General features: G+C 32.5%; 1 protein-coding gene across 4 annotated transcripts; it reads left to right on the top strand.

The window, feature by feature from the left end:
- The first annotated feature begins 1105 nt into the window (after positions 1-1105).
- Positions 1106-18868, top strand: LOC143230076 (uncharacterized). 4 transcript variants are annotated; one of them, XM_076463086.1, is made up of 5 exons: positions 1106-1217; positions 5453-5616; positions 11364-11455; positions 13871-13919; positions 15015-18868. In XM_076463086.1, the coding sequence occupies exons 2-5, from the start codon at positions 5481-5483 to the stop codon at positions 17567-17569; spliced, it is 2832 nt and encodes a 943-aa protein (XP_076319201.1). In that variant the 5' UTR covers positions 1106-1217; positions 5453-5480; the 3' UTR covers positions 17570-18868. The 4 variants fall into 4 exon arrangements, with proteins under 4 accessions (XP_076319201.1, XP_076319198.1, XP_076319199.1 ...); XM_076463083.1 differs by having other exon boundaries at positions 11361-11455; XM_076463084.1 differs by having other exon boundaries at positions 1156-1199; positions 11361-11455.
- The last annotated feature ends 2751 nt before the right edge of the window (positions 18869-21619 follow it).

Below are 21619 nucleotides of genomic sequence, written 5' to 3'. Positions count from 1 at the left end.
TAACGCCCCCACGACTGAAAGGGCGAGAATGTTTGGCGCGACCGGGATGCGAACCCGCGACCCTCAGGTTACGAGTGGGACGCCTTAACACGCTTGGCCATGCCGGGCCCTTTCACAAATAACTGGAAATTTGAATTTGAGCTGAGTAGTTAATTAAATGTTAATATGTATTAAATTTATACTATTTGCCAACAAGATTGATACAATTTCTTTTTTTTAACACAAATATATTTTAATATACAATCATATACACTATAAAATGTATAACAACGGTTATTACTAATAGTTATTATAAATGATGGTATATGGTATATAAGAGTTTACAAACAATACTCGACATCAATACTGAGTTTCATATCTGGTCTAGAACTAAATATTTTATCGGAAATTTACGTCCACGACGAGCGAATTAATTCTGAGGTGATATTATCACACACTTTTCAAAATTTATAAACGTTCCTGGTCCAGTTCTGTAGTTTTCCGATTAGTAGACGTTAATCACAATTATAGCTCCATATAACTATAGCTGCCCAATAATACACTTCCCCCTTGGCGTATTATTTTTATACACATCACGCGAGTCTCTAGAACCTTCACCAAACTTTGCTTGCAACAATACTGTCAATCACTAGTATTATATACAAATCTAGTACATTGTTGATCCTTACGCACTCGAACGTTCTATAAATTTCTGGAACAGCAAGGACTCGCGCTTGTAAGAATATACGTCACATACAAAAAAGAAAACTATACAGAAACAAGCGTAGGAACTGAAATAAATGTACAACAGTAAATCCGTTACGGACTAAATACTAATATCAGTAAACAGTTTATCATAAAATATTAATAAATCAATAAGAATGAAATCAGAAATAAGAAACACCAAGAAAAACATTATAACCACCCGCCCCCTCCAAAACAACAACAATAACAACCAGTACAATATTGGAACAATACATTTCAATATAGGTAACAACACTGAGTGACAAAAGGTCAATAATTATATTTTTTAATAATTATTCCGTGACTGTTTCTCTTGAATAAGTTTCTGGTAAGGTATTTACTCATAACGTAAATCGCTAGAGGACAAATTATTATTATTGCAAATTTTTATACTTTTCTGCTACACCAGTAGTATCTGTATGTCACCGATAGGGAAGATGATGTCGGTTTCATTCTGCACCCACTTACTCGAAACGGTAATGAGTAGGTAGAGGGTGAGTTAGCTTTTTAATGTAATTAAAAATTCATAGGTAAACGAAATGGTAGTGGGAATGATAATTAAACAATAAAAACAACCATGTTCATGAAGATGTTATACGATTTGCTATCTTACATCGTTAAAACGATTTCTGTCTTAAAGCAAATGTGTTTGTTTTTAAGTACCGTGTTTTGAGCATGATTAACTCGTCGCAAGTCTTTCACTTTTATTTTGCTCTTTATTTATGTTGTAGTGTTAAAAACAGTGCCTATTACACTAGAATGTGAAAGTTCCCACGTTTTGTATGTGTGTCCTGAGTTTATACAAAATCTGTCATTTAATCCTGTTAAGATTATAAAAACTTAAAAGTATATTTGTTGAGGACTAAAAGGGTCATAGAAATTTAAAAGAACGGTCATAAAAAATTATGGAATTCTTTTTTTAACTAAAGTGCTCAAACCCTGTTCAGTGTTTTTGTCTCGTATATTATGCATAAACTTACACCATGAGGATACTGATATCTCTGAACTTGTATGTGTTTAACCTTTCAAAATCACTGAAGTACTTACACAAACATCTTTACATGTCTTATAATTCAAATAGATTGTTCAATATTTCAACACCATTTTTACTTTGTAAGATCTTGTAAACTGACCAATAGTTTTAACTTATCCAGTCTAAAGAATCAAATGTAAGAATGATTGGATAAGTGAAATTCATTAGGTTTTATGTTGATTAACCAATAACATCTCCCATTACTAGCTAGAAACAGGTAACTGAAAAATACCACTCATTTAAACACTTTTTCAGAGAACAGATTGATTTTACCTTGCTGCATTACCAAAATGTATGTGTGCTGAGCCTTTAAATCAGAACCATGTTATCATGTGTATAGTAACTGTAATAAACTATTCTATGTGGAGAGGTGAGTGTTTATCAGAACTACATTGTCATGTGTATAGTAACTGTAATAAACTGTTCTATGTGGAGAGGTGAGTGTTTATCAGAACTATGTTGTCATGTGTATAGTAACTGTAATAAACTATTCTATGTGGAGAGGTGAGTGTTTATCAGAACTGTTGTCATGTGTATAGTAACTGTAATAAACTATTCTATGTGGAGAGGTGAGTGTTTATCAGAACTATGTTGTCATGTGTATAGGAGATGTAATAAACTATTCTATGTGGAGAGGTGAGTGTTTATCAGAACTATGTTGTCATGTGTATAGCAGCTGTGATAAACTTTTCTATGTCGATATATTTTTTTTTGATTTTGCACAAAGCTACTCGAGGGCTATCTATGGTACCTGTTCATAATTTAGCAGTGTAAGACTAGAAGGAAGGTAGCTAGTCCTCACCACCTACTGCCAATTCTTGGGCATCTATTTTACTGATGAATGGTGGGATTGATGACCGAAGAAGGTCGAAAGGTTGTTTGTTGCTCTAATGCTTTCTCTACCCATACCAGCCATTTTTAAATAATATAATGACCATCACAATGTATCAGAACTACATTGTTATGTGTATAATACATGTAGTAAACTCTTCTGGTCATTAAAAAATACATATTTTTTATGTTTTGGGGAATCTGTTAAGCATTTAAGTGAATCTGACATAAGTAGTTGACATGTCATTGTATACACAAATATCTCTCTTTTTCTTGTGCTACATGTAGTTTCTCCTGTTTTTGTAGTTTTACAATATTTTAAAACTTTAAAATTGGAGAAGTTGCTAAGGTATAACTATAACAAGTGTAATCTTTTAAAATTGTTTATAAAGTTGATAACTATTAACATAACATAATGTTTTGGAACAACATGTCAACTGTTCTATCTTCTAAACTGAACTAAAACTATTAATAAATAACTCGGAAACAAAACATCTTAAGCTCATGCCATGAGTATACTTATCAAGCTTTCTCTTAAACTCAAATTTACTGCTTCCACAACATTTGAAGGTAACCTATTTCAAAGGCCAACTATGCTGTTAGAAGAATAAAACTATCTTATTTGAAGATGTCTCTCACTCTGCCATAATTTATATTTGTGTTCCCTAGTCCAACAGTTTTCACTGTTAAGTATGGAAACAAATGATGTATCAGTACTATTACTTCTCTTTAACACTTCAATCACATCCCCTCTAACACTTTGAGAGATTACAATCTCTTCTCGTATGATAACCCTTCCATCCAAGTGACCATTCTTCTAACCCTTATCTGAACCATTTCCAACAATTCAGTGAGTTTCCTAAAGGTAAGGAACCCAAGACTGAACACAGTATTCCAAATGTGGTCTAACCACTGACCTATACAATAAAATTATAACCTCTTTAGACTTGTATTCATTGTTTCTGTAGATACAATCTAAAATCCTATTTGCTGTACCACAAGCAACAGCAAACTGCTTGGATGGCCTTGAGACTGATATCAACTATTACACTTTCATGATACTGTCCAGGTTATTCCCATCAAATTATAATTCAACTTATGATAACCCACATCATTATCCTTACATTTGTCATTTATTTGTCCAATTCACTAAGTGATCTGAATCCTTTTGTAAATCACCAACATCCTCTTCAGATCCAACAACATCCAATACCTTAATATCATTTGTAAATTTAAGTAATTTATTGATTATTACTTCATCTATGCCATTGATGTAGATCAAAAAGAGTAAAGGTACTAAGACTAAGCCCTGAGGTACCACACCACTTATGACATTAATACAGTTTCTCTGAACTATGTTTTTAACAACCCTCTGCTTTCTTTCATCCAGCAATTTTTCTATCCAGTTTGCTAACTTATTCCCAGCACTTATAGAGATAATTTTTTTTTTCAAGCCTTTTATGTGGCATCTTGTCAAATGTTTTGACAATCAAGATGTGCCAAATCTACACTCTTACACTAATTTACATAGGTCATAACCCTTATAAAGATTTGTTGGGCAAGATTGTCCTTTAGTGAAACCACATTGACTCTCTAATGACATTCAAAACTGTGCTGAATAACTGTGTGAAACATATTTTAGCAGACTTTCCAAAACATTTCCTGCAACTAATGTAAGACTGATGGGTTTGTAACTGTTGGAACAGTTTTCATCATCTCCCTTGAAACTGGGTGACTTCTAATCTTCTGGCATCTGCTTACTAGTAAAAAGTGGGTCATATATACAATCTTTAATGTTCTCCAAAACCCTTGGGGAAATATTATCAGGTCCAAGAGCCTTATCTTTTAAACTTCCAACTGTTTTATTAACACTCTCAAAGCTGATCTAGACAAAATGTTTCATCTCACTCATTTCCATACATCAGCTATTTATTTCTTTTACATGTGATAAATAATCTGCATTAATTTATAGTTGGATACATGTTAACACAAAATAATTGTTTACATTCAATAAAGTTTATACAACTGTTTTTCTTACTTTGTCTATATTGTAATGCTAAACACAAAACAGCTGTGTTAAATACAATGTTTATATTCATCATCAAAACATTGAATAAAGTTTATTATATTATCTGTCACATGATGTTAAACACAAAAGAGCTGTGTTAAATATAAAGTTTATATTCATCATTAAAGATTGAACAAAGTTTATTATATTATCTGTTACATGATGTTAAATACAAAACAGTTATGTTAAATATATTTATATTCATCACTAAAACATTAAACAAAGTTTATTATATTATCTGTCACATGATGTTAAATACAAAACAGTTGTGTTAAATATAATATTTATATTCATCACTAAAACATTAAACAAAGTTTATTATATTATCTGTCACATGATGTTAAATACAAAACAGTTGTGCTAAATATAATAGTTATATTCATCACTAAAACATTAAACAAAGTTTATTATATTATCTGTCACATGATGTTAAATACAAAACAGTTGTGTTAAATATAATTATATTCCTCATTAAAACATTAAAGTAATTTTATGACAAAAATTTTGTCTTAATATTTGAATTATTTCACTGGTTTTCAATTTTGTATAATGTAGAATATATATATATATATTCAGTTGGGTAAAATTTACTTTCCAGTCGTGTTTAAAATACATGAAACTGTTGTTAAAGATTGTCACAATTTTTATCAAGATAGTGTGAATTTTGATTAACTTACTTTTTGAAGGAAAGTACTAATACTTAACCTGTTTGTTTCTATGAATTGTAGGTTTTGATAAGAATATAAAGATGTAACCATGGAAGTGATACTTAACCTGTTTGTTTCTATGAATTGTAGGTTTTGATAAGAATATAAAGACGTAACCATGGAAGTGATAAAGATGAAATGTGAACTTGTTTCTGAAGAGGAGGATATTTTATTGGGTATCAAAGTGATGAAGAATGAAGACAAACCTTTCACCTTTATTAGTAGTGAAGACAAACCTTTCACCTTTATTAGTGGTATGTATCTATTTTTTGAATTTATATTCTTTGGGTTCTATCAAACACAAACAGTATGAATATTACTTCTTTAACTATCTGTTTGAATTATTTGTTTCTAATTGCATATATAGTATTTCGTATAATGACTTGATTCACTGTTCCAGAGGTGTATAATCATAAAATTAGGTTATTTTTTATTGTTGCTTATTTTGATCTTGATGTCTAATACTTGAAACCAGTGGAGCTATCATAGTTATATTCTATACACATCATTTGCATTTGTAGTTAAATTTGTGACCTTTAAATCCCAAATTAACCAAATAGCTATTGCTATGAAACAACTTTTTACCATTCATTTTAATTGACTTTAATTTTTTATAATTATTTTACTTGTAAAGAATTAATGATGTTGAAGTCAGGCATGTCTGTTTTGTAGAATGTTTTTGAGGAGGTACAAAACTTGAGATTATGCCACAGTGTATTCTGGTTGCCAAGCAGTGTGAGGCTACAACTCAGGGGCAGGGTACAACCAATTTTCATTAGTATAAAATTCTGGGGAAAGGACGTTTTATCACAGCATTTAATACTTTTGACAAAAATGTTACAAAGGTCTTCAAGTGGCATCTTTTTAAAATTTTCATTCTGTCTTGTGTAACCTTCAGTTAAAATCTTAGAATGTGGCAGGTCTGACATATATGCTTACATCCTCCTGTAGCAACCTTGTGTTTAATGATCAAAACATAGCTGGCACCAGGCCCAACTTGGTGAACGAGACAGTTAATGCTAAACAGGAGAAAATGTTTCTCAACAAGTCTTAAATACATGTATCTGTATAAATTACAGTAACTGTGCTCCAGCAAAACAATGATTAACAAGACTCCTTTCATTCTTGATTTTCAGTATTTTCTGTCTTATAAAATAAAGTCAACTTATAATGAAGTAACCTTGTTAATCAACAGTTCACTTAGTTTATTGAAATAACAAAAAATGTCATTGAAGCTATTCTTATTATTACCTGTCAGAAATTGTATTTAATTAAAGATATGAATACCTGTATATATTTATATTGGTGGGATCTCCTGAGTATCCACATCTTTCTTACAATATCTATGGATAGTGACATTTTATGGAGGTCAACTTTTGTAGATCTTTCTGAATCGTTGGAGTCAAGGGTAGAGGCTGCTTGCCAACATTCCTCTGTTTCATCCTTGGTTTCTTGTCTATTACAGCTTTACCTGCTTCAGGTTATGCACCTTTGGTACAATTTTACATAAAATATGTGGGTGCTTCAGGTCTTGTCTTGATGTTTATCCCTTGAATTTCTTAACCATCCTCTGTTATCCCATTTTCTGTCTTCAGGATTCTGTTTCTTGCTAGTATTTTTCAGAAATGGTTCAGATTATCCTTTTCAAGGACACTGTAGAACCTGTCAATCATATTTCTTCAGGAGATCAATCCAGGTTATTTATAGTTCCTAAGAAAACAAGAAACTGACATCCAGTTACAGATCTGTCATGTCTTAATCCTTTCTTTGACCCTTGTTTTACCATGGCATTCTTCCTCACACTTTGGTGGACATTTACTCCAGGTCTCTGGAAGACAAAAGTGAATGTCTCAGATACTTACCTTCACATCCATATTTACCTAACATCCAGATATTACCTTTGCTTTATTCATAGAGGTCAAGTTTTTCAATCTTGTGCTTTATAATTTAGTTTGGCATCTACACTTAAGTTTTCTGTTGAGTGGTGAGAGCCTCTTTTCATACTCAAGGCTTCCACTTCCATCATTGTATGACCAACTGGATGTTATTAGTTCTGTTCCATCAAGCTGCTTACAAATACACTCATTTGCTTCTGCAAGAAGCAACTTGTGTGGAATAGCTCATAAATTTGCAGATTTCCTTTCCTATTACAAACTAAAACTTTGTCCACTTGAGAGTAATTTTAACTCCTTCCACCATCAGGCTTAGTGTACTTCTTTTCATTTATGGACAGTGAAGCCCTGGTTCTCAATTCCCTCCATCCTCACATGCCCACCTCAACCCCTTGAGTTTGTGTTGCAAGATCAGTGAAACCTTACTTAGAATTGCCTGGACTCAGCTATCCTTCTTCCTCCCTTATTCATGTTTGTTTTGCTTAACAGGGAAAACACCATAACTGGTATTTCTCTTCTACTTGCATCTTTTTATGGATGCTTTTTTCATGGGTTGGGGAGTGATTATGGGTTTTCAAGAAATCTTAGCTAATTGTTTTTCAGTTGAGATGACAAAGTAAATCATTATTCTGGAATTGAATGAGAGAAGTTCTTATGTGAGTGGAAATATATATTCAGTGTAGGACAACAGTAATATTTAAATTATAACTTAGAATTTCATACGTTGATAATAAAAGTTTAAATGTGAAATAAAATTCATGTCTTGCATGGAATTAAACACTTTTTCTGTACACAATTTCAAACAACTTTTGAGATGACAAGAAACCTACTTGAAGTAAAAATATATCTCAGGATGGCTGGTATGGGTATCAACTCTTTTACTATAGTATTTGTGTTAAAAATTTTTTTAGAAGATCTATGTATTCATAATTTCAAAACGGGCAGATTTTCTTTTGAATCATAGATTGTTTTTTGTTGTATATTAGTGTTGTCAATTTTGAATGCCCTCTATGCAGTGCATAGCTGCATGATACTTATCCATAGTTCTACACTTCACAACATGACTTCTTAGCTATCTTGGAAGTTTTTCTTTTAATTGAGTATTAGTGTTGTCAATTTTGAATGCCCACTATGCAGTGCATAGCTGCATGATACTTATCCATAGTTCTACACTTCACAACATGACTTCTTAGCTATCTTGGAAGTTTTTCTTTTAATTGAGTATTAGTGTTGTCAATTTTGAATGCCCACTATGCAGTGCATAGCTGCATGATACTTATCCATAGTTCTACACTTCACAACATGACTTCTTAGCTATCTTGGAAGTTTTTTCTTTTAATTGAGTATTAGTGTTGTCAATTTTGAATGCCCTCTATGCAGTGCATAGCTGCATGATACTTATCCATAGTTCTACACTTCACAACATGACTTCTTAGCTATCTTGGAAGTTTTTTCTTTTAATTGAGTATTAGTGTTGTCAATTTTGAATGCCCACTATGCAGTGCATAGCTGCATGATACTTATCCATAGTTCTACACTTCACAACATGACTTCTTAGCTATCTTGGAAGATTTTTTTCTTTTGAGGGGCACTGACTGTGTTTACAAAAGATGATCTCTTGGTGCTTTTTTGGATCGAACGTAAGACTACTTGTCTTGATTCTTTTTTATGATTGTTCAGTATATTTTTATCTTATTAATGACATACAGCTGGATTGTTCAATGCTTTGTTGGACTTATTGATAAGTGTATTGAGTTCATGTATGTTGAGTTACCTGCAGTTTCTTCTATATTTAAAATATTGTCATTACTTCTTCAGACATTTTCATTTTTTGTTTCCAAATAATGGGACTCATTTCTGTAATATGAGAGAGGATTAGGCTTATGTTAGATGATTTTATCTTGGAGGAGAATTTTCTTCCTTTCATGTATTTCTTTTTGGAAGTCAATTTGACTTTTATTCTCTTCACGTTATTTCTGGACATCGTACTACTGTTATTATGTTTTGTTTTCTTCCAATTTTGTTCATTTGACTGAACAATCATTTTATCCTCATACATATTTTTGAGAAGAGCTTGCGTGTGAACTTCTTCATATTCTAGGCAATTTTCTTTATTTTGGTTAACGCATTATATTTTTTTCTGTATTATATCTGTTGGGTGTTTGCCTTTGAGGCTGTATTCTTCACTCTTTTCTCCACTTTCACATCTTTTTCCTCTCTACTCTCATTTTGTTTCATTTTCTCAACCACAGGATCCATTTGTCTGTAACTTCTGAATAAAGACATTTTGGATTTAACTTAGGCCCAATAACAATCCCATCCTCTTAGGATTTCTTATCTTGTTTCTTTGCCATTACAAAGTTGGCTAGCTAGTTGATATCATTTCATAGATCCCTCCTTACTTAATCATTATCAAAATGAGATTGGTAAAGTTTTTTCAACCACACTGGATATGAAAAATTTGTATGTGCACATCTTTTGTTTGTCTGTTTGTTCTATTCACTTACTGTTGTCAATGGTAATGTGGATATTGCTGGTGTAATGAACATTTTAACAGATTCCTTTTCCCAATTTGGTTTGCTGGTTCCCACAAATTAGACACACTATTCTGTATGCTTCCAGTGATTGTGTAAAAGGACAGGCCATCCACTGTTGATGCTGTTGGAAGGGTGGACAACCATTTTTTTGTAAGTTGTCTTGGTCTTCAGCATCAAGTATGGATAAGTAGCTAGTACCTTATAATTGTAGTGAGTAGGTTTCAAATTCCAGACATACTTGTATCTTTAAACAATATACTTTTTATGAATTGTTTGAGTTTATGTAGCTTTATTATAGTTGCCAGTTGGCAGGTTGAAGATAATATTCAATGTGATGACATCCCATCCATGAAGAAACTTTCACTGTTGAAACCAGAGTTGAACACAGATTCACTAGTGCTGTCTAGACATTGAGTGTTGGTCTAGTCTCTAGTTCTGAATGCAACTTCATTGAGAATGGATACCTTCACTGGAAGTTAGGAGAATCTCTTCTTGTATGTCTATTGTTTTTTCTTCTTTCATTTGCACAAACCAAGAACATTTTGATGAAGTGTTTGGTTCTCTTCAACTCTCTGTTTTTGCAGGTCCAGCTATAATTTCCTGTGTTACCTTGTTCTCCTTATGAGGAACTTGTATAACTTATTAATAAATAAATAAAATCTGATTACATAGTAGGTAGTTGTGGTCATCACGTCTTGTGTTTTTACTGTGGATCCTTGTTTACTTACTGTTTGGTCCATCTGAAAATGTCTCCTCTAATTTATATTTGATTAAGTTAAGAAAGCTCTGCTAAGAAGGATGTTTTTCTTTCTGAAGTTTATCTCTCTAGAGGTGGGTAACCTTTACTGAATTGTAAATAAACCTAGTATAATACATACTGTTTCTGGTTTCTGTCACATTTCTTTTTTATCACAACAGAGTTTTTGTTAGAATTGTTTCATTTTCTGTCCTAGTGCTCATTATCAGCTCACATGTTATTAAATTCTTTAGTTTCATTCTTGTACTTAGTGTGTGTGTGTGTTTTAGTTTTTCATAGGTGTGTCCAATCTGAAGTTACATTTGAGTGATTAATATTAATTGTAAAGAGGTACTTACCTCTGAGATACTTTACAAGTTACCTCCCCACCATCAAGAGACTGGCGTGTGGCAGGAAGGTAGGGTAACTTAGTTGTACAGAAGGTATAAAAGTGGAGAATTTTGTGTGTTGCTGTATCAGTGACATTCAAACCAAAGAAAAAGGCTTGGAGTATTTTAAAAGAAATTACCAATTTTACTAAATGTAAAAGTTCCACTGTACATGTATATGGTGTAGTCAGTTAATAGTGTTTGAGTAATGCTTTTTATTTGTCTACTTTTTCTCTTGTTTCATATTTACTTATCATGTCTGATATTATTTCTCTCCACTTTTCTGATGATTGATACTTTTTTGGTGGGTGTTAACATACCTGTACACTGCAATTGAAATTATACAAGATGCCTGTTCACCTAAATACATTATGTTGTACTTGAGTATGGATTGACATTCAGTCTTGTTATAGACCAATAAACTGTTCATTCTTTTACTAACAGTAGAAGCTGATTCCATAGAAGAAAATTCTTTACTTACCAGTGTAGTGAAAGAAGAACAGAAAGAGAGCTATGATGAAGCAACAGATAAAACTGAGGTAATTTTATATTAAAACTTTTACACTTCTCTTGTTTAAGTGATTATGAAGCTAAAATGTTTCTCTGGACTTCTTGTGCCTGTAGCAGAATAAGTGTTGAGATGTTAGTAGTTACAAAATTCACAAACAATAACAAACTATTTTGTAAAGTTCTTGTTGTTTTTTGTATCATTAATGTTAGCAATTCACATACTATCCTTTTTTGTTATACTCTTCTTATACATGTAGCTGTCAAGAGATGTTGCACTTATAACATACATGTAGCTGTCAAGAGATGTTGCACTTATAACATACATGTAGCTGTCAAGAGATGTTGCACTGATAACATACATGTAGCTGTCAAGAGATGTTGCACTGATAACATACATGTAGCTGTCAAGAGATGTTGCACTTATAACATATATGTAGCTGTCAAGACATGTTGCACTTATAACATACATGTAGCTGTCAAGAGATGTTGCTTATACATGTAGCTGTCAAGAGATGTTGCACTTATAACATATATGTAGCTGTCAAGAGATGTTGCACTTATAACATATATGTAGCTGTCAAGAGATGTTGCACTTATTACATACATGTAGCTGTCAAGAGATGTTGCACTTATTATTGTAGCATTGATAGCTTTCAACAGATGTTACACTCTTTATAGTGTAGCATTAATTAATGTCATTGTCAACAAAAGTTACACTTATTATTGTACCATTAATGTTAACTGTCTATAGATGTTACACTGTTCTTATTGTATCAGTAATGTTAATGGTTTACAATGTTCTTATTGTATCAGTAATGTTAACTGTTCCATGTTACAGTGTTCTTATTGTATCAGTAATATTAATGGTTTACAGTGTTCTTATTGTATCAGTAATGTTAAATGTTTACATGTTACAGTGTTCTTATTGTATCAGTAATGTTAAATGTTTACATGTTACAGTGTTCTTATTGTATCAGTAATGTTAACTGTTCACATGTTACAGTGTTCTTATTGTATCAGTAATGTTAACTGTTCACATGTTACAGTGTTCTTATTGTATACGTATGTTAGTGTTTGTATTGCATCAGTAATATTAACCGTCCACGTGTTACGGTGTTCTTATTGTATCAGTAATGTTAACCGTCCACGTGTCATGGTGTATTTATTGTATCAGTAATGTTAACCGTCCACGTGTCATGGTGTATTTATTGTATTAGTAATGTTAACTGTCCACGTGTCATGGTGTTCTTATTGTATCAGTAATATTAACCGTCCACATGCCATGGTGTTTTTATTGTATCAGTAATGTTAACAGTCCACGTGTCATGGTGTTCTTATTGTATCAGTAATGTTAACCATTCACGTGTTACGGTGTTCTTATTGTATCATTAATGTTAACCGTCCACGTGTCATGGTGTTCTTATTGTATCAGTAATGTTCCAAAACATATATACTTCCTATCACTATAGTTATTACTTGACTGCCAGGATTTCATTCTTTGCCCATTTAAGTGTTGGTTTTATGTAATATTTGTTTTGTAATACTCTCCACCTGTGTCAGTGTGCCCTCTTTCCTGGTACTGTATATAAGCACCTTCGTCAGATAACGTTGTCAGTTTTTCTTGACAAAGTATTCATTAACTAGTTTCTCAGTTGTACAATCTTTAGGAGATATTTTGAGCATTTCCCCTGTTAAGTAGTTGATTTCCATAAAAAATTCATTTTATTAACTATATATGGATGAATTTCTGGATTATTATTTCCATCATGAGGCAAATGAGATCACTTCTGAAATATAGTGTCGCTTAACAGTTGGGGAAGGGGAAATCCACTGTCAGTTCAGACTGTAAGTAACCTTACTGCAGTGAGATGGAGACATCAGACTGTAAGTAACCTTACTGCAGTGAGATGCTTTGGGATAACTTGCCTCAGACTCCTTTTCTTCAGTTGGTCCATTGAGCATGTGATGTTTCCCCAGTCAGTTTTCAGCCTGTGTCTTACATCTGCTCCTAGAAATTAAGGGCTCTAGAGCAGACTTTGTAGTTCACCTCAGTAGATCAGTGCCCTCTGGTGGGACAGTGGTAGCTTTGTTATTAATGTTAACTATGCTTAGAAGTTACACTTTCATTATTGTTGCATTTATGTCAATTGTTCATGGGTATTACATTGTCAAATTTTATTCATTATGTTAATAACCTTCCACACATTTCATTGGTGATGTTGTGTCATTAATTCTAATTGTTCACAAATATTTCACTGTTCTTATTGTTTCCTTACCTTACTGTGATAATTTGTCTCAGTTAAAGTTTATTGTTTAACTACAAATAACTGACTTTGAAGTGTTAGATTTATATCATCATGTCTTCAATTAGTCAGTAGATACTTATTTGTTTACTTTAGTGATGTTATTAGTTATATTGATGTTTTGAATGTGTTTGATTTTAGAATGTATTTATCAGAGTGAAAAATGAACTACCAGATGGTCTGTCACAAGGTGAGGTTATTTCAAAGTTTAATGACAGCATTATTTAGTCTTATGAATGTGAAAACACACTGTTTTCCAAGAAGATCTATGATATGTTGAATGTGGATACAAATATGTCCTAATGTCTTTAAATTTGTGGTTAGTGGCCTAAAAGAATAGGTTGAATACTTGTTAATTTTTAAAAGCTATGATGTTACATGAGACAAAGTTAATTTGAGATTTATGTTTCTTTGGTTTTTTTCAAAACTGAGCACAAAGTTACACAGAGAACTATTTGTGCTCTGGTCACCACAAGTATCAAAACCCAATTTCTAGCTTTGGAAGTCTGCAAGCATACTGCTCTACCACTAAGGGGGTGGTGGTGGACTGAGGTATATGACACCTGTGTTTTTTGTGTTCTTTATACCTCTACTTATATAAAATGCTTTGAGGCAATAAAATGACAAAACTGTAAAAGGATACATTAAAGTTAAGTTAAAATGGATTGAAAAGTCATTGTTACTATAAGATGAGAACAAAATAAACTTTCTAACTGTACTTATCTTTGTAGTTCTTTATAGACAGACTGTCTCTTATTTCAGAAGTAAAAGAGGATAATTCAGATTTATATTATTTATGCTAGTTATGAAGTCAATCAAATGGACTGTCAGTATATAGTGAGAGTAGTGGAAATAATATATAAAATATAAACTTTCACTGAAAATACTTTTATTTAGAACGTTTTATGAGATAAAGAAAAGTATTTTTTATTTTAACATGTAAAACCACTTTGTATTCGTAGTAGTCAGTAGTCCTACTTTTTGTATTCGTGGACAAATTTTTATTAAAAAAACCTCAATATCATGTACACAAGACATAATATTTACTGAAAGCCAAATTTTTTAGGATACACAAAACATTAAAAATTACTGCACAGAAATTCTGGTCACTTTTGGGTTACATGCATGTGTAATCCACTGTATGAGAGGTTTAACTACATTTTGATTCCTAGTTTAACAAAATAGTATAAAGGCTGAATTAACTCATGATATGTACAAGTTGACCCACCAATAAGGAGAGGACCAAAATTAATTATGCATGTTGTATCACTTATTTTGATTTTAGATACAAAGACCAATGTGGACAACTGTTGTGGAAGTCATTTTACTGGTTATGTTTTAAAACAAGAAGATGCTGTGAAAGGAGCTAATACATCTTCAAAACCAAATAATGATGTATGTGGAAAAGCAAATTTTAGTGGAAGTAACATAAAAGAGTCTAATATACCTCAGGGTGGTGATAAACCTTACAATTATGTAACACGTGAAGAGGAATCTGTAATATTTAATAACTTAAAACAACATGCTGGTAAAGAATTGTACAGATGTGTAGTTTGCAGTAAACATTTCAAAATTATTAGTGAATTAAAAAAACATGAACAAACACATACTATAGAGAAATCTTATACTTGCACAATATGTAATAAACAATTCATAACAAATCTTGTATTAACAAATCATGAAAGAATACATACGAGGGAGAAACCTTATTATTGTGAAATTTGTGAAAAAGAATTTAAAACAAATAGTGACTTAAAAATGCATCAACAAATTCATACTGGAACAAAACGTTATTGTTGTCCAGTTTGTGGAAAACACTTTCGAAAAAGTAATGAATTAAAAAAGCATGAAAACATACACACTGGGGAAAAACCTTACAGTTGTGAAATTTGTGGAAAAAACTTTAGAATAAGTAAGTCTTTAAAATATCATGAAAGAATACATACTGGAGAAAAACCTTTCAGTTGTAAGTTTTGTGGAGAACAATATAGAAGTAATTTTAGTTTAAAAATACATGAACAAAACCATACTGGAGAGAAACCTTACACATGTACAGTATGTGGTAAACAATTTGGAACAAATAATGCATTAAAAAAGCATGAAAGAATACATACTGGAGAGAAACCTTACTGTTGTACAACTTGTGAAAAATACTTTAGAACAGGTACAGACTTTCAAATTCATCAAGCAAAACACAGTGGGAAAAAACCTTATTGTTGTACAGTTTGTGAAAAACACTTTGGAACAAACTATGAGTTAAAACAGCATGAAAGAATACATACTGACAAGAAACCTTACTGTTGTACAGTTTGTGGAAAACACTTTAGAGTACGTAGTTCATTAAAATATCATGAAAGAATACATAGTGGAGAGAAACCTTACAGTTGTGACATTTGTGGAAAACAATTTAGAATTAACTCTAGCTTAAATGCACATAAACGAGTGCATACTGGGGAGAAACCTTACACTTGTGTAATATGTAATAAACAGCTTAGAACAAACAGTGCATTAAGATATCATGAAGGAATACATACTGGTGTGAAACCTTACACTTGTGTAGAATGTAACAAACAGTTTAGAACAAATAAAGCACTGAGAGGTCATAAAATAATGCATACAGGAGAGAAACCTTACACTTGTGTAGTATGTAATAAACAGTTCAGAACTAATAGTGCATTAAGATATCATAAGGGAATACATACTGAGGAAAAACCTTACAGTTGCAAAATTTGTGGAAAAGACTTTAGAATAAGTAAGTCTTTAAAATATCATGAAAGAATACATACCGGAGAGAAACCTTTCAGTTGTGACTATTGTGGAAAACAATATAGAAGTAATTTTAGTTTGAAAATACATGAACAAATTCATACTGGAGAGAAACCTTACACATGTACAGTATGTGGTAAACAATTTGGAACAAGTAATGCATTAAAAAAGCATGAAAGGATACATACTGGAGAGAAACCTTACTGTTGTGCTACTTGTGGAAAATACTTTAGAAAGTGTACAGACTTAAAAATTCATGAAGCAAAACACAGTGGGGAAAAACCTTATTGTTGTACAGTTTGTGAAAAACACTTTGGAACAAATTATGAGTTAAAACAGCATGAAAGAATACATACTGACAAGAAACCTCACTGTTGTACAGTTTGTGGAAAACACTTTAGAGTATGTAGTTCACTAAAATATCATGAAAGAATACATAGTGGAGAGAAACCTTACAGTTGTGACATTTGTGGAAAACAATTTAGAATTAACTCTAGCTTAAATGCACATAAACGAGTACATACTGGGGAGAAACCTTACACTTGTGTAATATGTAATAAAAAATTTAAAACAAACAGTGCATTAAGATATCATGAAAGAATTCACGCTGGTGTGAAACCTTACACTTGTGTAGAATGTAACAAACAGTTTAGAACAAATAAAGCACTGAGAGGTCATAAAATAATGCATACAGGAGAGAAACCTTACACTTGTGTAGTATGTAATAAACAGTTCAGAACAAATAGTGCATTAAGATATCATAAGGGAATACATACTGAGGAAAAACCTTACAGTTGCAAAATTTGTGGAAAAGACTTTAGAATAAGTAAGTCTTTAAAATATCATGAAAGAATACATACCAGAGAGAAACCTTTCAGTTGTGACTATTGTGGAAAACAATATAGAAGTAATTTTAGCTTAAAAATACATGAAGGAATACATACTGGAGAGAAACCTTACACATGTACAGTATGTGGTAAACAATTTGGAACAAATAATGCATTGAAAAAGCATGAAAATATATATACTGGAGAGAAACCTTACTGTTGTGAAAAACAATTTAGAAGTAACTAGCTTAAATGCTAATGAATGAGTACATACTGGGGAGAAACCTTACACTTGTGTAGTATGTAATAAACAGCTTAGAACAAACAGAGTATTAAGATATGAAAGATACAAACTGGTGTGAAACCTTACACTTGTGTAGTATGTAATAAACAGCTTAGAACAAACAGTGCATTAAGATATGAAAGAATATACATACTGGTGTGAAACCTTACACTTGTGTAGTATGTAATAAACAGCTTAGAACAAACAGTGCATTAAGATATGAAAGAAACAAACTGGTGTGAAACCTTACACTTGTGTAGTATGTAATAAACAGCTTAGAACAAACAGTGGATTAAGATATGAAAGAATACACATACTTGTGTGAAACCTTACACTTGTGTAGTAGGTAATAAACAGCTTAGAACAAACAGTGGATTAAGATATGAAAGAATATACATACTGGTGTGAAACCTTACACTTGTACAGCACATAACAAACAGTTCAGAACAAATAGTGTGTTAAGATTTGAAAAAAAAAAAATGTACTGGTGTGAAACCTTACAGCAGATAGTTTAGAACATATAGTGCATTAAAATTTGAAAGAATATACGTACTGGTGTGAAAACTTACAATTGTGTAGTACATAACACACAGTTTAGAGCTAGTAGTGCATTAAGATGTAAAAGAATACATACTGGTGTCAAACTTCACACTTTTGTAATACATAACACACAGTTTAGAACAAATAGTGCATTAAGATATCATGAAAGAATATACGTACTGGTGTGAAACTTTACACTTGTGTAGTACATAACAAATGGCTTAGAACAAGTAGTGCATTAAGATATCATGAAAGAATATGTAATGGTGTGAAACCTTACACTTGGGTAGTACATAACAAACAGTTTAGAACAAATAGTGTAGTAAGATATGAGAGAATATGTAGTTAGGAAAAACATTAAATATGCATATTATTGTAATAAACAGTTTAAAATACCAATACCTAGTTCATTAATATATGATAAAAAAATGCATAGTGGGGAGAAATCTTACTTTTGAATAATTAGTGAAAATAATATTAGTGTAACTTTAATTTAGAAACATCAAACAATAGATACTGAAGAGAAACCATACAGTTTTTCAGTCCTTGGAGCTATTTTTGAGTGTGGTAATTGTTTAAAGTTACTGACCCATGTAGATTAAGTGTAATGATCTGTCTTTATTGTGTTTTAATACCTGTATTTGGAAATTATTGTGTTAGTGTTTGTGATGACAATGCATCAACAAAGAAAATGAAAAAATAAAACCTACATTTTAATGAAAATGGGTGAAAAGGCTATCATTTATTTGTGTAAAAGGAAGAAACTTTATAACTATCTAGTTTTCTTCTTGGTTCTTTATGTACATACTATGTGAATAATGACTATAACCAGTTTCATTATTTTAAGATGTACTGTAAAGTTGCTCTTATGTTTGATTTTCTAGATTTGATTTTGTGAACACTACTGTATTCTGGAACTTGAATCATTTAGAATACCAGATTTTCTGGGACTTGAGTGATTTACAACTACTGGTATTTCTGAGATTTGAGTTATCTAGAACTACCAGGCTTTCTGGGACTTGAATGATCTAGAAGCAACAGACTTTGTGGGACTTTAATTATCTAGGAGAACCAGAATTTCTGGTACTTGTGTTGTCTAGAACTAACAGTATCTCTGGGACTTGAATGATCTAGAAGTGCCATTCTTTCTGGAGCTTGAATGGTCTACAAGTTCCTGAATTCCTGAGACTTGAGTGATCTACAAGTACCAGTCTCTCTGCAGTTTGAACGATCTAGAAGTTCAAATCTTTATAAGACTTGAATGGTCTGATAGTACCTGATTGATCTACAAGTTCCAGGCATTTTGGATTTGAATGATCTAGAGGTACCTGAAGTAATAGACTTTGTGGAAATTAAATTATTTACAAGTACCAGTATTTCTTGGACTCGAGTGGTCTTGAACTACCAGTATTTCATGGACTTAAATGATCTACAAGTGCCTGATTTTCTGCAACTTGAGTGATTTACAAGTACCAGACTTTCTGGGACTTGAATTAACTAGAAGTACGAGTTTTATGAGACTTGAATGACCTAGAAGTACCAGTCTCTCTGGGACTTTTTTGATTTAGAATTATAGGTCTATCTGGAACTTGAATAAGCTAAAAGTACCTGACTTTCTGAGACTTGAGTGATCTACAAGTACGAAGCTTTCTGGGACTTGAATAACCTAGAATTACCAGTCTTTCTGGGAACTGGATTATCTAGAAATACCAGTCTTTCTGTGACTAGAGTGATGTAGAATGGCCAGTCCATCTGCAATTTCAGAGGACCTAGAAAGTGCCACTTTTTCTGGAATTTAGTGATCCAGAAGTACCAGTCTTTATGGGATTTGAATGTTCTAGAAGTAGCAGCCTTTCATAGACATCAGTGAACTAGATGTACCAACCTTTCTGGAACACATATGAGCTAGAAGTACCAGCCTTTCTGGGATTCAATGATCTGTAAGTACCAGCCTTTCTGGGACTTGAATGATCTAGAAGCACTAGTCTTTCTTGGAATTAAATGACCTAGAAAAACAAGACTTTCTGGGAATTGAATGATCTGGAAGTACCAGACTTTCTGGGACTTGAATAATCTAAAAGTACCACTTTTTGTGGCATGAGTGATCTAGAACTACCAGTCTCTCTGTGACTTGAATGACTTAGAAGTCCACAGTCTTTCTGTGATTTGAGTGATCTGAAATACCAGTTTTTGTGTGACTTGAGTGACTTAGAAGTACCAGCGTTTATGGGACTTGAATGATCTAGAAGTACTAGTCTTTTGCCAAACTGGACAATCTAGAAATACCAGTATGTCTATGTCTTGAGTGATCCATATGTAGTGCCAGTCTCTCTGAGAACTATATGATCTAGAAATACCAGTGTTTCTGTGATCTGAGTGATCTACAAGTACCAAGCTTTCTGCAACTTGAGTGACCTAGAAGGACCAGTCTTTCTGGGAACTGGATTATCTAGAAATATTCTTTCTGTGACTTGAGAGATGTAGTATGACTAGTCCCTCTGTAACTTAAATATCATAGAAGTGCCAGTCTTTCTGGGAATTGAGTGATCCAGAAGTACCAATCATTCTGGGACTTGAATGATCTACACGTACTAGACTTTCTTGAGAAGAATAATCTAAATGTACCAGACTTTCTGGGACATAAATGAACTTGAAGTAAAAGCCTTTCTGGAACTGAAATGAACTAGAAGTGCCAGCCTTTCTGGGACTTGAATGATCTAGAACTATGGGTCTTTCTGGAACTATAATTAGCTAGAAGTACCTGACTTTCTGAGACTTGAGTGATCTACAAGTACCAGGCTTTCTGGGACTTGAATGATATAAAAGTACTAGTCTTTCTTGGAGTTAAATGATCTAGATGGACAAGATTTTCTGTAACTTGAATGGTCTAGAAGTTCCAGACTTTCTGAGACTTAAATGAGATAGAAGTACCAATCTTTTTGGGATTGAATGATCTAGAAGTACCACTTTTGTGACATGAGTGATATGGAACTACCAGTTCCTTTGTGACTTGAATGACTTAGAAGTACTAGTCTTTTTGTGACTTGAGTGATCTGGAATACCAGTCTTTCTGTGACTTGAGAAATTTAGAAGTACCAATCTTTTGCCAAATTGGATGATCTAGAAATACCAGTATTTCTGTGTCTTGAGTGATCTATAAGTGATACCTGCCTTTCTGTGACTTGAATGATCTAGAACTATGAGCTTTTCTGGAACTTGAATTAGATAGAAGTACCTAACTTTCTGGGACTTGAATGATCTAGAAGTATTAGTCTCTCTGCAAGTTGAATGACCTAGAAGTACCAGACTTTATGGGAACTGGATTATCTAGAAATACCAGTTTTTCTGTGACTTGAGCGATGTAGAACCACCAGTCCCTCTGTGACTTGAGTGATCTAGAACTACCAGTCTCTCTGTAACTTGAATGATCTAGAACTACCAGTCTCTCTGTAAGTTGAATGACCAAGGAATACC

The sequence above is a fragment of the Tachypleus tridentatus genome, chromosome 10 (assembly GCF_004210375.1).
Source record: "Tachypleus tridentatus isolate NWPU-2018 chromosome 10, ASM421037v1, whole genome shotgun sequence".
NCBI lineage: Eukaryota > Metazoa > Arthropoda > Merostomata > Xiphosura > Limulidae > Tachypleus > Tachypleus tridentatus.
The sequence above is the reverse complement of the archived record's forward strand: the minus strand, read 5'-3'. Positions and strand labels throughout refer to the sequence as shown.

Bases quoted from the DNA above. Each gene is read 5' to 3' on its own strand.
- LOC143230076 (XM_076463083.1), top strand. From the start codon at position 5,481: ATGGAAGTGATAAAGATGAAATGTGAACTTGTTTCTGAAGAGGAGGAT. The intron at 11,456-13,870 runs GTAATTTTATAT...GTTTGATTTTAG, and splicing joins AAGCAACAGATAAAACTGAG to AATGTATTTATCAGAGTGAA. The intron at 13,920-15,014 runs GTGAGGTTATTT...TTTTGATTTTAG, and splicing joins ACCAGATGGTCTGTCACAAG to ATACAAAGACCAATGTGGAC.